We start from the raw sequence: 17,686 nt of genomic DNA on the forward strand, positions 1-17,686 counted from the left end.
CTTGGTTTGAAGTTTAATGGGATCTTTTTCTGGTGATTTGGAGGCTCTCAAATACCACGTAATGGGAATCCCGTTCTTGTCAAGTTGTCAGTCTTCTTTCCGACATCCCCGAACGCATCACAAGGCCAGGGGCGGGTAGACGCTAACCGTGCAGTATGGCGGACGATGGCGACAACCCGACCGCTCCGCTCGACACCAGCGGCGGCCAGGACGCGGCAGAGGAGCTCGGCGACGGCGGGGGGCTCGGGCTGGGCGGGATGCTGCTGAACGTTGCCGTGTTGCTGGCAGTGGTAGCGGCGTGCGTTTCGCTCTATCGCCGCTGGGCCAGGCGGCTCGGCGCGGACGGCGCGGCCCGGGGCGACGAGGCCTCGGCGCTCCCCAAGATGAGGCGGCGGGACTTGACGCTGGAGCAACTGCGCGAGTACGATGGGCTCCGGAACCCCCGCATCCTCATGGCCGTCAATATGAAAGTGTTCGACGTGACCAGCGGGAAGACGTTCTACGGGAAAGGTGCGCAGACGCTTTGCTGCCTCACGTGTCTCTCGGCTTCTATGTCCTCAAGCAGACAGTCGGGCGTAAAGTTGCTCTGTGAATCGGGCGCTTGCTTTGCTCGTTTTCGGGGGGCTTTTGTCTTGTTTTGAATGGGGTTATCGCGCTGGATGCTAACGAGTTAGCACGGCCACTCGGAGACTTTGGTGACGTTCGCTGTCGTCTTCATTTGCACAAATGTGCGTTTTTAATTAAGAGACGTGACTGATTACGTGTCAACAATTGGGCGTAGAGTCGCTTCCCAGGCTATCAACATCTCGTTCCGTTTTGATGGAAGTAGGCCTTTTTTCAGGAATAAATGAAGATGGATACGTGCTAATTATTCACAGCGGGACCACTTGGAGACGCGGAATCATGTTTCAACAAAGCACACTTTGAAAAGATACGTTTCAATGTACTACGTTTCAAAGTATAACATTTGACAATTCACGCGCCAAGTTCGAGTTGGAGTGCTAACGTTAGCGTGTGGACCTGCACACGTTTGCGACCTGTTGGCGGTTGTCACCACACTGCCGTTTGTGTTGATGACCTGACTTGGAAATTCCAAATCTTCCATGAATCACGCCCACTTGTGTTGAAACCACAACTGTAACTTGAAACCTTAACCTCAAATAGTGACCAGATTTGGACACCTTTTTTGGGGGGGTGGGGTATTTGTGTCATGACACAAATGGTTGACACAAATTACATGGTGTCTGTATAGCAATTGCATTTATTGGCCTGAATAACACAAAATAACATGTGCAAAAACAACCACATTTACACTAAAAAAATCATGTATACACTGACATTTTCGAGTTTTATAGTGGTACACTAAATAAAAAAGGACAAGAAATACGGCCATCGGTGCAGCATTTGAGGGAAAAAATAAGGGCTCCTCTTCAGTCCTCCTCTCGCTGAGTGCGTTGGCACCTATATCTGCTTCAGACACGTAAGTGCCTGCCCTGCATGTCAAGCACTCAGCTTCATAAGGCTCACGACCCTGGCAAAAGCACGGGATTTTTTTATTCAACTCCTTGAACGTGCATTTTCGTTTCGGCATTGCTTGTAAACACTCGGTGTAGACTGGCCAGCCCACCCTACTTCGTAGCAGTGACTAGATTTGAGAAGGGCGTGACTTATTTGCAAACAATACAGAAAAACCTGAAATTAAGTGAAATGGAACGGAGTGGCAATTCTATTGACAATGTACTGTAAAGCAACCCACTTATCCGACAAGCCTATTTTTTTTTAGCTTAGCCAGTAAAGCTACCATGAAAGTGCAACTGTGAAACCTTAAAACCCTGGATAACAATTCTGCTTATTCTACCTTACCTTGTCCTGTCTTGAAAGATTCCATTAAAACCCCAAACCTTCCAAGTATTCTGAAGCCAACCTGTCCTCTCGGCGCTGCATGTTTTCAATTTGAAGCTTTGTTTTCTGTTTTTTGGACGTTTTAGAATGTCCCTAAAGTTGAAGACATGAAGCTTTGTTTTCGTTTTTATTTAATGGCAAGAAGCGCTTCAGAAAAGAGCAAAGATGCCTTGTCGCGGATTCCAATGCGACTCTTGACGTTTCTTTAAAGCCCAAGTATCACGGTAATATATTGTTGTTTTACTCATTTAGTTGTGGTCTATATAAAGTGGAACAGTGATGCTTTTGTCTGAATTCCTCGTTTTGATGCTATCACAGGTCCCTCTTTTCTACTTGTTCTGAGGTGCAGCTCAGAGCAAGCCGTTTTGGTGTGGTCTCTTTAAATGCAAACGAGATACTTCACACCCCTCAGGCCGCAAGATGTGTGCCTCCCTTTCCGGTTGACATTTGTTGTATTTTAAGATGAGGTAGCGTTTACTTTTATTTTATTTTGTTTATTTTGATTAAAAGATATCAACGGCAGAAGACTTGACACGTAATAAAATTAATTCCCTTACAATATTTATGAACGTCTTGTAAACAAGCACTGTCAAGCAACGACGTAAGCTAATGCTAGCGCTGCCGTTGGCGAGAAGCCAACGAATGCATTGAACACATTGTGTTACCCAAGAATAATACAGCACCTTCCATGCAATTCATCTGTTACAACTACTCAAAATACACCCAGAAGAAGTGAAACAGAGCGTTGATGCATCCAACAACGGGACATTTTGATCTCTCCACTTCGGCATCCTTGAGTTATTTGGAGTGCAAAAGTCTCACAGAGTAATAAACAAGGCGGATTCGTTTTAAACATGGCGGATTCCACCATGTTTATTACTCGGATTTTCGTTAGGCAACACCCGTTAGCTTGTTTGGGTTGTCCCGCCCCAACGGATGTGATGTAATAGATAAAAAAAACAGATCATGGAAAACAAAGAAATCTGAAGAGTAAAAAAATAGCCTCCCAAAACAATCATAACAGTATCTCCGCAGCACCTGGAGGGATATATTACACTTTTCTACATTCTTGGATACTCCAGATACACAAGAAAATTATTCTAACAGCAAAGGAAGTCGATTTTCCATGATACGTGCCCTTTAACACTTGATGTACCTTCACTCTGCAACTCAAAGTTCTTTCTGGATTCTAAATAAGTGAACAGCAGGATGGTACGTGGATTCTTAAGCATCTTTCAGTCTTTGGACTAAAGTGAGCGGAACCAAGTATGCTATGTTATTGAATGCAAACGCGCAGATGGAAAACGTGTCAGCAAATGTTTATCTTTACACTTTGGGCACATCTAATCTGCACGCTGATAACGACACACACTTCATTGGAGCGCGCTTGCTTGCTTGCGTGCACGTTGTCGCGTGTCCCATGGCTCGTTTGTGCACTTTGTAGAAAAAATCGGCACAGTCTGGCACCAAACTGTTGAAATGGCCCAACGGCGATGCGGCCTCCCCAACTTGAGGCGATATTTGACAGAATGAATTACCGATGACCTTGGCTGATCACTTAAAGATATGTTTAGCATGAATCAAAAAATGGCTCTGTGCGCTTCACTTTCTGTCGCGATGAAGATGGGAAAACGGATTTGTGATTTTGTGTTTTTGCCGCCTCAGAGGGTCCGTACGGGGTGTTTGCGGGTCGTGATGCATCCCGAGGCCTGGCCACCTTTTGCCTGGGCAAAGGCGCTCTGAAGGACGAGTACGACGACCTGTCAGACCTCAGCGCCGTCCAGATGGAGAGCGTCCGAGAGTGGGAGATGCAGTTCATGGGTAAAAAAAAAAGATCTCTTTTTCTTCTTGTAATGTCATTTTTGTTTAGGGCTCAAGTGTAAATATAAATCTAAAAAAAAGGTTTTGAAAAATGTAGTGGAATTTAAATTTGATGGTAACGGAAAATAAAATTAAATAAACAATTGAAATAAGCTCCCTTCATTCCTTCAATTGTGTTTTATTTTGATTTTCAGAGAAGTACGACTACGTGGGCCGGTTGCTGAAGCCCGGCGACGAGCCCTCCGAGTACACGGACGAGGAGGACGTCAAGGAGCACCCCAAACACGACTGACTGCTTCCTTGCTCCCTAATTTCCTTGCTTCCTTTCTTCCTTCCCCCTTCTGAGCTCATAACCACCCAGGACCCGCCACCATCTTGGGCCTCACTCTCCACCTATTCTTCTGGATGGGCTTCAGGAAACCTTCTTTTGACTCTCCCTCACATTGGCACTTGCTTGTGACGCCAGTCAATCAAGCCATCCGCCAATCAATCACTTCAAACCCTTGGGCATAGACGTGGCAGTACCAAAGGTGTAAGGCAGGGCGGTGCTCTCTTTTGTTGATGATGTCCAGTATCTTAAGGCGGGTGAATGAATTGGGGGAGGAGGGGGGGTGTCAAGGATAGGGGTCAAAGGGTAGTTGATTGGAGTTCTTAATCAATCGATTCAGTTGTTTACAAGCCAGCTACAAGTCTGTAGGCCCGCCCCCAAATCCGTCTCGTGGTCGACTTTCAAAAAGTGAACGGTCCAAGTATTAGTCGTGCCTTATTTGCTTTGTCGTTCCTGGTGGAGAAGCCCCCGACCCTCCCCACCAAAAAAAAAAAAAAAAAAGGCACATGCTGATTTGTCCAATTCATCGACTGTATATAACTAGCGCTTAGGACTCAAGTCAGTCACTCAGTGTTACTGCCATCTTCATGTAGTCCACTTTTTGTTTTTCTTCAGCAAAATCCCCCCCCACACACACACCACCACCACCAGGCAGTTTCTGCCCCCCCTTTTCCATTTTCTATGCGTGTTTGTTAGTTTGGGGGAATGTTGCAGACAGTGTACATAATAAATAATATCCATGGTTTTCTTCAAGCATGTGCAACACAACAGTGAGTTTGGCCCCTTTGCCACCGTGTTACGTATTTAATGTCAGCTGAGTGTGTGTGTGTACGTGTGTGAAAGTATGTGCGTGCGTGTATGTTTGCGCGCCAGGCAGGAAGGGATTTGTTCATGCAAAATAAATGGTTTGGTTAATAATTGATTTTTTGTCTCTTGTTCAATAGCCACACTAAAACATTTTTGGTCTATGAAAATGTTTAAAGCAACGCTTTGAATTAAAGCCAAGTGACAGAATTGCACCGACGTCTTGCCGTTCCTTCCACGAGTTCAAATAAAGTAGCATGCAATTGCTTATGTCACTCTTCTGCTTCTTAATTCCAGTTGGACCAATAAAACGGCAAGCGAAAGGGAAAGAACGAGCAGCACGTCTGTCTTGGCGGCTTGTAATTGCGCTTGAAATTTGCAGCGTTACAGATAAACCCCCACTAGGTGTCACTTTTTGACTTATTAATAAAAAAATAAAAAGCCGACTGTTTAAAAGATTCATGACGGATACGGTTTGACCCTTATATGGACTAATTTCGAATGTTAATTACAATTTTAAACGCCAGTTCAGGACATGAACCTGTCTGACATATCAATTCCAGTTGATTAATACAAACTATTTTATACAATATGCACTCTTAAATTTCCATGTATAATGCGCCCCCATGTATAATACGCACCCTAAAAATGGCATGTTGATGCTGGAAAAAAGCCTGTACCCATGTATAATACGCACCCAAATTTTGACTCCTACTTAAGTCGGTTAACGTAAAATTCTTTCAGAAAAAAGATCTTTGGGAACAACCGGATGTTATTCTGCCGGTCAGTATCACTGCGCATGCGCTAGCAAACTCGATAGCGAAGAAATGTTTCGGATTTGTGTAGGGTACATTGTGACAGCAAACAAGCAGATGATCGAGCAAGCGTCTGATACGAGAGCATTGTGTTCGTATGTGTGTTTGACGTGAACAGCAGAGAAGAAAGCGCATCTGTAATGGCGGCCTCCGTATCATATTCGGATTTAAAAAAAAAAAGATTTCTTTTTTTGTACCCATGTATAATGCACACCTCAGATTTTAGGACAATAAATTTGTTAAATTTTGCGCATTATACATGAAAAAAAACGGTAATCATAACTTATATAAAAAAAGACATTTTCTTGCAGTCCTTTTCCCCAAAATTAGTTGCTTAATATATTTATCTTATTTAGTTTATTGTATAGTCATTTTCCCAAAGGTTAATATATTTAGTAAATTTTGTATATTCTATTCTTTCAAATTACTGATTAATAAATCACGAAAAATAGAGCATGTTTTTAAAACTAGTTGATTAAAGTTGCCCAATTTTACCCCTAAAATTGATTACTAGCTGAAATATATTAATTCACTGAATTGTTTGCAAATTTGTTTTTGAACACAAAATAATTGGTTAAGCAATCACATAAATGTGGGCATCATTTACCTTGTAATTTTATATTTTATGAATTTTGATTTAGGTAATGTGAAATTTTCATTTATTCAATTAAAAGTGTGCACAACTAGAACTGTCATTTTTTAAACAAGTTTATTTTAAATTTTAAAGTTGTAAAATGGCATGACAGTAAAGGCCAATTTTGCAATTCCTATTTGAAAATAATAATTTACAATTCAAACTTTTGTGATTCCATTTTATGATAGTAAAAAAAAAATTTGTGAAACTTTGTATAATTCTATAATTTCAGACAAAACGAGAGTTGAGTGAAGTCATTTATTTTGTGTAAAGTGGCAAATACGAAATGAGAAGGAAGCTAAGTTTTGTTACTAAATTTGCATGTGAAAGACATTTGCATTCAGGATAATGACTAAACTCCACAAACAAAAAAAAAACAAAAATCTGAACATTATGAACAATATATTACAGGGCTAACATTGCCCCTGGGTGGAAAGGAATGGAACACCATCTGGTCCTGTAGCTTAAGACTTTTTGTACTCGATTCTCTCCACTTTGACGTCATCTCCGATCAGCTGGTAAACGTACGTCACCACCGTGGATGCCTGGATGTCCATCAGTACGAACGACGGAATTATGTTGCTACAAAAACCGGCGCAAAAAGAGTTCATGTTGCTAATAGACAATCAAAAGCAGTTTTTGTATTGTCTCAGTTTACAGAAACATCATGTTTTTTTTGACAGACCACACACTAAAATCCATGTTGCTACAAAGACACTGAAAATTAGATCATGCTATAGAACTTTTTGATCATGTTGCTACACACTGAGACAACCACAACGTTTCCAAATAACAACACAAGCAAACTCATCTGTACCTTTCTAGCGCGCTGTAGGCTCCGGTGGCGGATCCGGGGTTGATGTAGAACTTGTTCTCGTTCTCAAAGGCCTCAAACTTGTGCGTGTGTCCCGAGATGAGGATGTCGACATCCAGCTGCCTCTGCAGCAGCGCCAGGCTGGCCATGTCCCCCCACGGGATCACCTGGTGGCCGTGGATCAGGCCGATTTTGAACTGACCCACCGTCACCACTTTTTGCTCCGGGTAGTTCAGGTTCTGGAAAGAAACCCACGTGTAAAGTAGTTCAGGAAGTTAGTCTTGAACAGGCTTTGAATAGTTAGGCTCAGCCAACCTTTCTATTACACCATACTGACCTCATCAAAGTCCCCGCGTACAATGTGGACATCCCCGGCAAGTGTCTTCAGGTAGTCATAGCTCTCCTTGGTGCACAGGTTTCCCGTGCAGAGAATGTGTTGAATCTTTCCCGGCACCAGAAGCTTCTTAAACTTGGCCGGCAGCGTGTTGCACCGGTGTGGGATGTGTAGATCGCCGAGCACCAGTACCAACTGTGTGAAAAGACGACAGCTCAGATGGTGTTTGTGGAAAACTCCAAGTGGGCCACGAGGGTCTCCCTGAGGGACACCCAGGCAGAAACACTCGTTTCATTTGAAAGCAGAGTGAATTGACTGTCTGAACTACGACTGTTTGATGTTTACGACGTTGTTGTGTTACTTTGGTGGACAGCCGAGTTTCAGACAGCCAACGAGAGCCCAGATGGTAGTTGGACTTTTTATTTAGACAACTGAACGCTAAAGCCCACAAACAACTTGTTTGGGGATACACAACAGAGATGGGGAACCTTGACAACACCCGAGGAACATACCTAGACTCTTAAGCTTAGTTGGCTCTGACTGGATTTCATGTTTGTAGCATTATGTTGGCTTTCTGAGTTAACAATCTCCTGCTGTAACATTGTTTACCTTGGAGCAGATAGAAGTACTTGGCTCTCCATAACAACCCAAATTATAATCAAAAATTAAATAAAACTGAACTGTCCGCAACAAATTAACCGTGCTGGATTAAAAACCCAAAAAGATAGTGTAGGCCACAGTAACAGCTAATATTAACATTTCATTTGGTGACTCCTCTGTACGCCACTAGAGGGAGCTCACATACCACATGGAGATTCACTGTATTAAACCATAACATTAAAAAAAAAAAAAAAGCAAAAATAGAACAGAAAAAAAACTTAATGTATCATTTAATTCAACAGGCGGTCAAGTGGTTCAATGGGTTGGATCACTGTCTAACGTGGCCATCTTAGTGAAAGAACATTTGCATACCTTGGCCTGGCCATAGGTTCCCCATCTCTGAGATCCATAGTCGTCCAGTCTTGACTGAACTTTTGTATGAGAAGAGAAAACTAATTGGGGAACCATTTTTGCACCAAATGATTCCCCAACAATTGTCATTATTTGTCAAAGCAGTGTGTTGAGAGGACACTTGTGAATATGTATTGTCATTATTAAAAAAAGATTAAAAAAAGGCAAACAGTGCATTGAAGGTCTGTTCTGTTGGGTACCGCAGACCTCCAGACTTTAGTGTTAGGCGACAAAGAGTGACATCCATTGCGGGGCACTTACCCGGTGACCAGCCTGATTGATTGGAGACAAGTAAGCGGAATGGAAGAAGGGAATATGTGCGTGGATAGAATGACACAAGGAAGGAATTATTATTTCAACCAAAAAAATAAATATGGTTTTGAGAGGGTGTTATCCAGAGAGAAAATGACAAGCAGTTGGGACAAGAAGGGGGTGACTGAAATTAGAAATCAAATATGAATGGACAGACAAATTAAGATGAATACAAACAAAAAAATATTTAAAATGTGATGTGATTATTTCAGTTAGTCATTGTTTTATAACAAGAAAAACTGATTCGAAAATGGACATTAGGACCTTAGCTTTATTTAAAATAATAAAAATTTAATTTTAAAGGGATAAAAAAACATATTTGAAATATGTTAAATTAATCTCTTTGAAGGCTTTTGATCATGTCAAGTGTTGTACATTATTACATTATATTGTACATATTACGTATTTCTACTTCTGTTCATTCAAATTAATTAACCAAAATTCATCATTTACGTAACATTTTATCTCAACCAGGAAGGAAGTTCCACTACATCATATCTCTGAATATGTATATGTATATTTTTTAAATGAATAAAAGTTTTATGCAACCTGAATGAATACATTATGAGCGGCCATATTTTGCCCACCCCTGTTGTCCAGCAGTCATACGGGATAGTTGAACACATTGAATCACAATTAGCGAGCAAAATGAACAGTTAATGAGCGAGTGCATGCAAAAATTAATGAAATGATCGTCAGATCGTCACCGCGCTGCATTTTGCATTAGACATGGACAGTTGTGTTTGTTAGCTTGTTAGCACGGCGAGCTAACTACTTCGGCAACACGAAAAAGTCACGTTAATGTTTATCTTGTGTTGATTGAAATACCAACACAAACGCCTCGGAGGCTCGATTTAAGACATAAGGTCCGGTTATGTCATTCATTCGGACGTTTGATGCCACTAAAGTGAAATAAAGTCATGTGACCAACGCGCCATCTCGTACTTGAGTCGTCGCCAAAAAATCACATCGTTTTGCACCCGTGCCGAACGTCGCCCGCGTGTTCGTCAAAGAGTCGTCTAGAAACATCGTGGAGGGAACGGCGCTCTAAAAGCGTTGCGCAAATCGGCGAGATTGCTTCTTTATGGACAGTTAGTGCTCACTCACCATCTTCAAATCCGCTGTCTGTGCTAGTCAAATTGAGGAAGTGAGTACGTACGTGCGTAACGGCGTACGTTCTACGTCACGCTGTCAGCCAATGAATAACGAGAGCAAGAAACAGCCACGCAATTTTGTGTAGTGTTCATTTCCTTTTCTTTCTTCGTTATTTCACAATAAAACAAATTTTGGGAAAAAGTGGGATTATTTACGTGAAGACGAACTCAATGCCCTTCACACAAATTAGTATGGGATATATGATATTACATATCTATCTTTATTTTACATTTTCGAGTGCTTCAGCTTTCTAATGTGTACTTCATTTCAGAAAATTGTCAATTCCGGAAGTAGTATCATATGCCTCGTCTGTAAATTTGACACATCGTTCGTTAAAGCGAAGCGTGGAGCGAGGTTACTACCCAGAACATTCTAGAGGTAAGGTGTCACTACTAGTTCTTTCAGATCAGTTCAATTTCCCCGACTCCTCGCGACACTGCTCATACGGTCGCAGATTGACAGATCGATTACGTCGAGCTAATAGCAGGTTGGGTTATTAACACCCCCCCCCCTCTTTTTTTTAAACTCTCAATATTGCCATTTGTTCATCGTCGACTGCGCCTAGATATGAACGACGTCACAGCTCTTCCCCGTTAGCATCTGGGTTCAGGCTATTTCCTGTCGAGTACGGTACGAGCTATTTCCAGGCACACGTCGGACGATTTCGCTTTTAATGCTGGATTTCGGTCATGCTAACGCTAATTCTGAAGTCTCTTTAGAGCAGTTGGCGACAATTATTTGTAGCGTACAGTAATTATGCAATATCGGATCCAACATGACGCTAAAATACATGCGGCATTTGCGTAACAGTCATTCGTCCGTTTGGAGCTGACTGTTAAACCTCGCCGCCCAAGAGAACCACTTTCCGGTACATTTTATCGCTATGCTCGATGTTTTGAGACAAGAACGTTATTTTACAGTGGAAAATAACGCCTCTCTCCACTCGGCTTTCAAGGTCTCGACTCCACAGAGGACATTTCTGGACACAGCGGCCCGCGCGTCTTGACAAAGCTTTTTCCTCCCTTCATCGGCTCTTTTCAACCCTAGCATCGTAAAAAAAAAAAAAAAAAAAAAAAAAAAAAAAAGGGGGGGAAAAAAGCGAGAGGGCCCCCTCCTCCTTCATCATCCTCATCCTCGTCACACAGCACCCGAGAAGCCTGCTGGAATCGATACAAGAACAGCGGCAGCCATCGACACTGTTCACTGCGCCTCTTGGGACGATCAGCGTTGTGTTTATGTCTTTATTTTGCGAAAACGGTAAGTCGCAAATGCTGCGCCGGGTGTTTTCAATCAGCCTTCTCACGAGTGCGGTTTAACATGTCTACGTGCGCTATTTGTTTAGTAGGTGCTATCAAAATGGCGCCTCCCCATTCGCTCGTGTGCGTTGGCTGCATGACGCACTCTGCGCCAAGCTAGGCCGGCTAGGCTAATGAGCTAAGCTAACGTACCTGCCTGAAATAGCTTCTGGGATCTCATCCAGCGCCGGATTTAGTGGCGTCCGTGTGAAAATAGACGCGAGGCGGTTTAAATATGTCAGTATCCGTCACCAATTTAGCATTAGTTAAGGCCTTGGTAGTTCTGGGGTCCTAACAGAAGCAGGCCTAGTGTGTTCATATTGCACTGCCACCCTTTAATCCCTCCACGCTGTTGCTTTTCCACAATGCTGGGCCTTGACAAACATGTTTACCATTTATTTCCAAACCAAAGCCACAGCGCGTAAATCGCCTATCGATTTGTTCTTCGTACTTAATCCGCCTGCGTGTCCTCTGCCGGATCACACTGCGAGGGTGGGTGGCCGGACTCGAGTTTATTTACTTAATTGGTCAAACTCAGCACTTTCCTTTGGTGTGCGTGAGAACAGAAGCCATCCAGCCGACACTGTAAACCACCAGTGTGCTCCAGTGGAATTTTTTTTTGTGTGTAGTTTGAGCCCCTAAAAAGGTGACAACAGCTGACATGACAAGAAGCGCAGCAGGTTGGCCACAGTCTCGAAATGGCCTCCTCTCAAATTGTCTTAATCCCCCGCCAAAGGAGTAAGGTGCCTAAATTCACAGCTAACTAAAATGACCCTTTTTATGTTTAATACTTTTTGTGATGTCACACATCTTTTAAATACAGCAGCCAAAGATCAAACGCTCATGCCACATGATAAGCGTAAAAGATGTAAAATGCTGCCAAGTCCCAATGTAGATCTTGATTTTGCTGGGGAAGCTCTTAAAAGCAGTGCCGTGTCTTCAAATTGGTTGAACGGTCCGCAGATATCTGGAAATGAATGTTATTATTGCCCTCACAACTGAAAGAATTTTTTGCCAACCTGAAGGCTAGATGGAAAGTTGCACTTGAGTATTTTGCTTTCTTCTACTTCCCCATCCGTGGTCTGACAGGAGTTTTTGTGGCTCCCTTTGTGTGTCTGTGTGTTTCAGAGCTGTTGCGCAGCCGTTGGAACCTGTGTGGTGGAAACTTAGCCTTCAAGCGGGGAGCTTGCGGCCACGGCGGCACGGCGTTTTTCATGTCAGAGACAGAGCACGCTTGCAGTCGTTTATGTCATCCCCTCTTTTCCAGACAGAAGATCCCGGAAAGTCCCCAATCACGATCCTTTTATCTCACTGATAGTAGCGCCGTCCAGCCAACATGTCTGTCAATGTCAACCGCAGCGTGTCAGACCAGTTCTACCGCTACAAGATGCCCCGTCTGATCGCCAAGGTACCCACGCAAGATGGACCGGAGTGGATGCGCCATGGGTTTTTCCCTTGGTTTTTTATTTTTAATATGTACTGCATGTTTGTGTATTTGTTCAGGTGGAAGGGAAAGGGAATGGAATCAAGACTGTCATTGTCAACATGGTCGATGTTGCAAAGGCGCTGAACAGGCCTCCAACATGTAAGTTCATCAAGTTCAGGGCTGCCCAACCAGTCAGAGACTAAGAGTGTCATTGCAAAGAGCCACATCATACACATGAGCACACATGACCCCCCCCCCCCCCACACACACACACACACACCTCTGCTCAGCCAAATTTATTGTGTGACATTATTTTGTCACGCACCAACATGATAATGACAAATTGACTCCTACAGTACTAAAACCACACATTGTCTCACACAGACAAACTCTCAGTTCAACAAATTCTACAAACAAAAACATAATTTTTTTCACTTACTATGTGTGGTGGGACAGACCATTCGTTTTAGTTTGTCGTTTTCAGGAGACAAGATTTCAATAACGTCACGGAGGCATATTTTAACGAACTCCACTTCATTGTATGGCTTTTTAGCCCGTGCAATGTTCCAAGTCAGTTGGAAGAATGCAAGTGTGACAGTCTCTGAGTGCTTAGTAATTTTTTTGAAAAACTGTACCTATTTTTCTGCCTGACTTTTCAAAGTGTCCAAACTTGTGCTTGCGAAATTCAGTCCCTTTTGCAAAGTCCTTATCGAAATTGGCATGAAGTGAGCTGAAGTGGCGCTGAACATTTGAAGCTTTTAAATGCGCTAATGATGTCCGACATATCAGGCAGAATGGCTTGCCATACCGTTCAAAAAAAACCAACAACTTTAACTCTGTTAAAAACGTCCTGTGTTCATCGTCATATATTCGTTTAGCTGTGCATTTTTTCCTTGCCATTTTGGCCGGGTTGACCATCCCTGGCTTAGCGTCTTGTCAGCTTTTCTGGACCTAATGTGCCCCCGTAGTCACAGTCGCCATTCATTAAAAAGGCAGCAAAACCAATTGCTCTGCCCTGTGTTCATCGTCATATATTCGTTTAGCTGTGCATTTATTCCTTGCCATTTTGAGTGAAATTGACACTCCTCAAATGGGTTTGTCCCTCACCTTTGCGGGATTTCAGCTCACGCGCGTTTGACCAAAATACCATATTGAACTCAAGCGAAGCAAATACGCATGAAAAATAAACACAAATGTTGACATGAACGTAAAAGAGTTGCATGAAACCAGCCAAAGAAGCCGCATGCAGCTCGCGAGCCGCGGGTTGGCCACCGCTGATCTAGTTGGATCGAGTGACGAGCTTTTCACGTTCTGGACTTGACGTTATCCCGATCGAAGGCCAACAGATGTTGACCTCTTGACAGGAAAATGAAGCGCATCACAAAACGGCACAAATGCGTCTTATTGATGTTAAATTTACCATTTTTTTGTACTACTGTGGATGTTGATGACATGATTGGGGGTTGTGATTCTTGGCACACAAATAACAATGCAATGTTTTGTCATGGATCATTTGAATTGAACTCTTCTGTGTTATGAAGTTTTATTTTTTTCCATCCAGATTGATCGCAATGCACATGCTGTTAGTTGACTGTTGACTTTTGTCTCTTGAGCAGACCCGACCAAGTTTTTTGGCTGTGAACTTGGCGCTCAAACCCAGTTCGATACCAAAAATGACCGTTACATTGTCAACGGCTCGCACGAGGCCAACAAGCTGCAGGACATGCTGGATGGGTTCATCAGGAAATTTGTGCTGTGCGCCGAGTGCGACAACCCAGAAACCGACCTGGTAAACCATCGACCCGTTTCCGGCACTCGTCTACGCTTCTGCTAAATGCTTGCGTCTTTTCCGCAGAACGTGAATCCCAAGAAGCAAACCATCGGCACGTCCTGCAAGGCCTGCGGCTACCGTGGCATGCTCGATACCAGGCACAAACTCTGCACCTTCATCCTCAAAAACCCGCCAGGTGAGATGGTGTCCTTAAAGCCGCCCATCGGGGCCAAACTCGCTTGAACCTCGACGTTGCTTCCCTCACGCCAGAGGCCAGCGACAGCGGATCCACCACCGTCAAGAAGGAGAAAGAGAAGAAGAACCGCAAGAAAGACAAGGAGAACGGCTCAGGAAGCGGAGAGGCCGGAAACCAGGAGAATATTGATGCTCCTGACGCTGTGGTGCGTTCACCCCCGCCCCTCCATGCCAGCTCGTGCTTGTATCGCTGCCGCTCAGGCTCGCCCGCATTTCAGGACGGAGACGACGACGACGACTGGGGGGAGGAGACCACCAAGGAGGCTCAGAGGAGGCGAATGGAGGAGATCAGCGACCACGCCAAGAACCTGACGCTCAGCGAGGATCTGGAGAAACCTCTGGAGGAGAGAGTCAACCTCTTCTACAACTTTGTCAAAGTCAGTCTTTCCTCTCTTTTATGCAATCAGGCTTTTCCACTTGATGGTGCAGAAAATGCAAAAACAAACGCCGACTATTCGGTTTCTGCTTTGGTCCGTAACATGCCAGAGTGCCGCGGCGCCGCCAGCCAACGCTCGACCGCTTGCTAGCTCTCTACGGTCAACAGTCGAGCGCAGCGGCAGCGTGCTCCTTCCAGCTGTGAATGTGGAACAAAGTCTGTTCCTGCAGCAGCAGAGTTATGATTCCAAACTTGAATGCCCCCAAGTGTATGCCCTTCAAAGGCGCTTATTGTCAACACGTTTGTGCGACACCGGTTGCTACTCTTTTGCACCACTGGGCCGTTAAAAAAAAAGAAAAAAAAGCGGTTCGTCTTGTGGAAATGCGATGCCAGTGGTTGTTGACGTGTGTAGCAACGGAAGGAGAACGGCACGGTGGACTCGGCCGACAAGGAGATCCTGGCCGAGGCCGAGCGTCTGGACGTGAAGGCCATGGGCCCGCTCATCCTCAGCGAGCTGCTCTTTGACGAGAATATCCGCGAGCAGCTCAAGAAATACAAGCGTCACTTCCTGCGGGTGCGTCCCGACCGCGCCACTTCTCCCGCCCATCTGAGCTCACTTGAAGCAAGCAATGAATTGGCGAGGAGCTGAACAGCATTTTGTCCTTTTTGTTGTCAGTTCTGCCACAACAACAAGAAGGCTCAGAAGTACCTGCTGGGCGGCTTTGAGTGCTTGGTCAAGCTGCACCAAGTCCAGCTGTTGCAGAGAGTTCCCATCATTCTCAAGGACTTTTACGACGCTGACCTCCTAGAGGAGGACGTTATCTTTGCCTGGGCCGAGAAGGTGACACTGCTGGCGCGGGCTGCTTCGATGTTTTGTTTTTGGGACTTTTCTCAAGGGCCCCAAGGACATTTACAACAAGAGCAAGATGAAAATATAAAACTGACAGACTACTTGACTGTCTGCAGGTTTCCAAAAAGTATGTCTCCAAGGAGCTGGCCAAAGAGATCCGCGCTAAGGCGGCGCCATTCATCAAGTGGCTGAAGGAGGCCGAGGAGGAGAGCGAGGGCAGCGATGAAGACAATGAGGAAGATGATGAGAATGTCGAGGTAATACCTTGGCCATTGGGCGTTTTGAGGAGAGAGAAAGAATCTTTTAGAGTTTTATGGTGCGTGTATCATGTCTTTGCCGATTTTTATTTTTTTATTTTTCCCTTCTCTGGCCACCAGGTGGTTTATTCCTCTTCGGCACGTGAGCTCAAAGTGGAGACTGTGAAAGTGGATAAGCCGGAGAAGGAGGACGAAGACATCGATATCGATGCCATCTAAGACGCACGGACAATATTGATGACATGATTCTTGTTTTTTCTTTGTGGCTTTGACTCACGATTTTGAAATGGCTAAACCCCTTAGCTCTGGCCACCCTGTAACCAGCTGACTCCTCCCTCCCCCTTCGCTTTGAGGCATGTTCTCTTAACCTTGCGCGCTAAGCTAACTGGCTGCACATCCACTCTTCTGTCACGTTGATGTGCATACAAGCCCTAAAATAAGACGAGTTGTTACGATGCTCGTTTCTGGGAGGGATTTTAATCATGCCTGTTTTTTGAGGGTCATTGCAGTGCACTTTTTTTGGTCCCTCATACTTTTCCAGTCAATAAAGAAGTGAATGTTTTGCTATCCACAACTCCTGTGTTCACTCTGATTTGGAGCCGAGAATTAGAAGTGAAATTTTACATGAAGAATAGAAAGTATTTGGACAGCTATGAAGTTTTTAGTTTGGTTTGTTGCAAAGGCTGGGCTCACTTGAAGTTAATCCATAAAGATTTCGTCTGAAGCCCATTGGCAAGCCATGATGCGCTTGCTGTGGTGATGTAAAGTAGAACAGGCCCTTCAAGTCACTGCTTCTTTAACGTCTATCAATAGATGGTGCTATTTCGCTGCTATTACTTTTGAATGTATGATTGTGCAATTTTAGGTGAGTGGTACATTCTGCTTATCCAGTCACACTGAGCAGCACTTAAATAAAGGCTTGTGTAATGGGGATTTTACCTTGCATGCTAATTTATAGCTATGTCATATAACTATTAGCAGATTTTACCTATTCCAGACTGGCCAGATTCTTTTCCCCTGCAAAACCACTGGAAGGTTACCGAGTTTCGACACTATCATAATGTTAACCTTTTTTTTTTTTGCTTTGCCGTCCTTGCCGCTTATTTGTCTGTACCGAGCTCAAATGTAAGTACACACTTGTCTGCGTTTGAAGCTTAAGTGTTGACAGAGCGCAGAAGTTTTAGTTATAACGCGGAGCCAGAAGGTCAGCCGGGTGGGTTTGCTGACTTCGGCTTGAGAATCTTCTCCGCCCCTCCTGTTCAGCTGGTTCGCGACAATGCTACTTTCTGGTGTCGTCGGAAAAGAGGCAACCATGGGTGTCATGGATAGTTTTAGAATAAGTTTTTTAGTAAACTATATTTCTCGAACATCTCACTTTGGTTCTTCTATCGTCTAATGAAATGACCCCTGAGCATTTCTCATTCAGATTTACACGCACACATGAACTGTCTGGACCTCCAAAGATCAGGCCTGCAAAACGCCCAGTAATATGGGGAACTTTTTGCTTTGCAAACGAAAACAGCTCA

General features: G+C 44.0%; 3 protein-coding genes across 7 annotated transcripts; 2 read left to right on the top strand and 1 right to left on the bottom strand.

The window, feature by feature from the left end:
- The first annotated feature begins 119 nt into the window (after positions 1-119).
- pgrmc2 (progesterone receptor membrane component 2) lies at positions 120-4,973 on the top strand. Its single transcript, XM_061300898.1, has 3 exons — positions 120-510; positions 3,568-3,723; positions 3,918-4,973. Exons 1-3 carry the CDS (start codon positions 156-158, stop codon positions 4,013-4,015), a joined length of 609 nt encoding a protein of 202 aa, XP_061156882.1. The 5' UTR covers positions 120-155; the 3' UTR covers positions 4,016-4,973.
- A 1,575-nt stretch (positions 4,974-6,548) lies between these two features.
- Positions 6,549-9,988, bottom strand: vps29 (VPS29 retromer complex component). Its single transcript, XM_061302035.1, has 4 exons — positions 9,883-9,988; positions 7,456-7,647; positions 7,122-7,357; positions 6,549-6,886 (listed from the first exon to the last, which is right to left on the bottom strand). Exons 1-4 carry the CDS (start codon positions 9,883-9,885, stop codon positions 6,769-6,771), a joined length of 549 nt encoding a protein of 182 aa, XP_061158019.1. The 5' UTR covers positions 9,886-9,988; the 3' UTR covers positions 6,549-6,768.
- Positions 9,989-10,197: 209 nt separating this feature from the next.
- eif5 (eukaryotic translation initiation factor 5) lies at positions 10,198-16,734 on the top strand. 5 transcript variants are annotated; one of them, XM_061302033.1, is made up of 12 exons: positions 10,567-10,798; positions 10,886-11,187; positions 12,354-12,633; positions 12,729-12,810; positions 14,268-14,440; positions 14,507-14,618; positions 14,693-14,823; positions 14,896-15,054; positions 15,466-15,627; positions 15,730-15,894; positions 16,020-16,160; positions 16,281-16,734. In XM_061302033.1, the coding sequence occupies exons 3-12, from the start codon at positions 12,562-12,564 to the stop codon at positions 16,377-16,379; spliced, it is 1,296 nt and encodes a 431-aa protein (XP_061158017.1). In that variant the 5' UTR covers positions 10,567-10,798; positions 10,886-11,187; positions 12,354-12,561; the 3' UTR covers positions 16,380-16,734. The 5 variants fall into 5 exon arrangements, with proteins under 5 accessions (XP_061158015.1, XP_061158013.1, XP_061158016.1 ...); XM_061302031.1 differs by lacking the exon at positions 10,567-10,798 and adding an exon at positions 10,198-10,308 and having other exon boundaries at positions 14,693-15,054; XM_061302029.1 differs by lacking the exon at positions 10,567-10,798 and adding an exon at positions 10,299-10,417 and having other exon boundaries at positions 14,693-15,054.
- Positions 16,735-17,686: the final 952 nt, after the last annotated feature.

Source organism: Syngnathus typhle, linkage group LG16, assembly GCF_033458585.1.
Source record: "Syngnathus typhle isolate RoL2023-S1 ecotype Sweden linkage group LG16, RoL_Styp_1.0, whole genome shotgun sequence".
In the NCBI taxonomy this organism is placed as follows: domain Eukaryota; kingdom Metazoa; phylum Chordata; class Actinopteri; order Syngnathiformes; family Syngnathidae; genus Syngnathus; species Syngnathus typhle.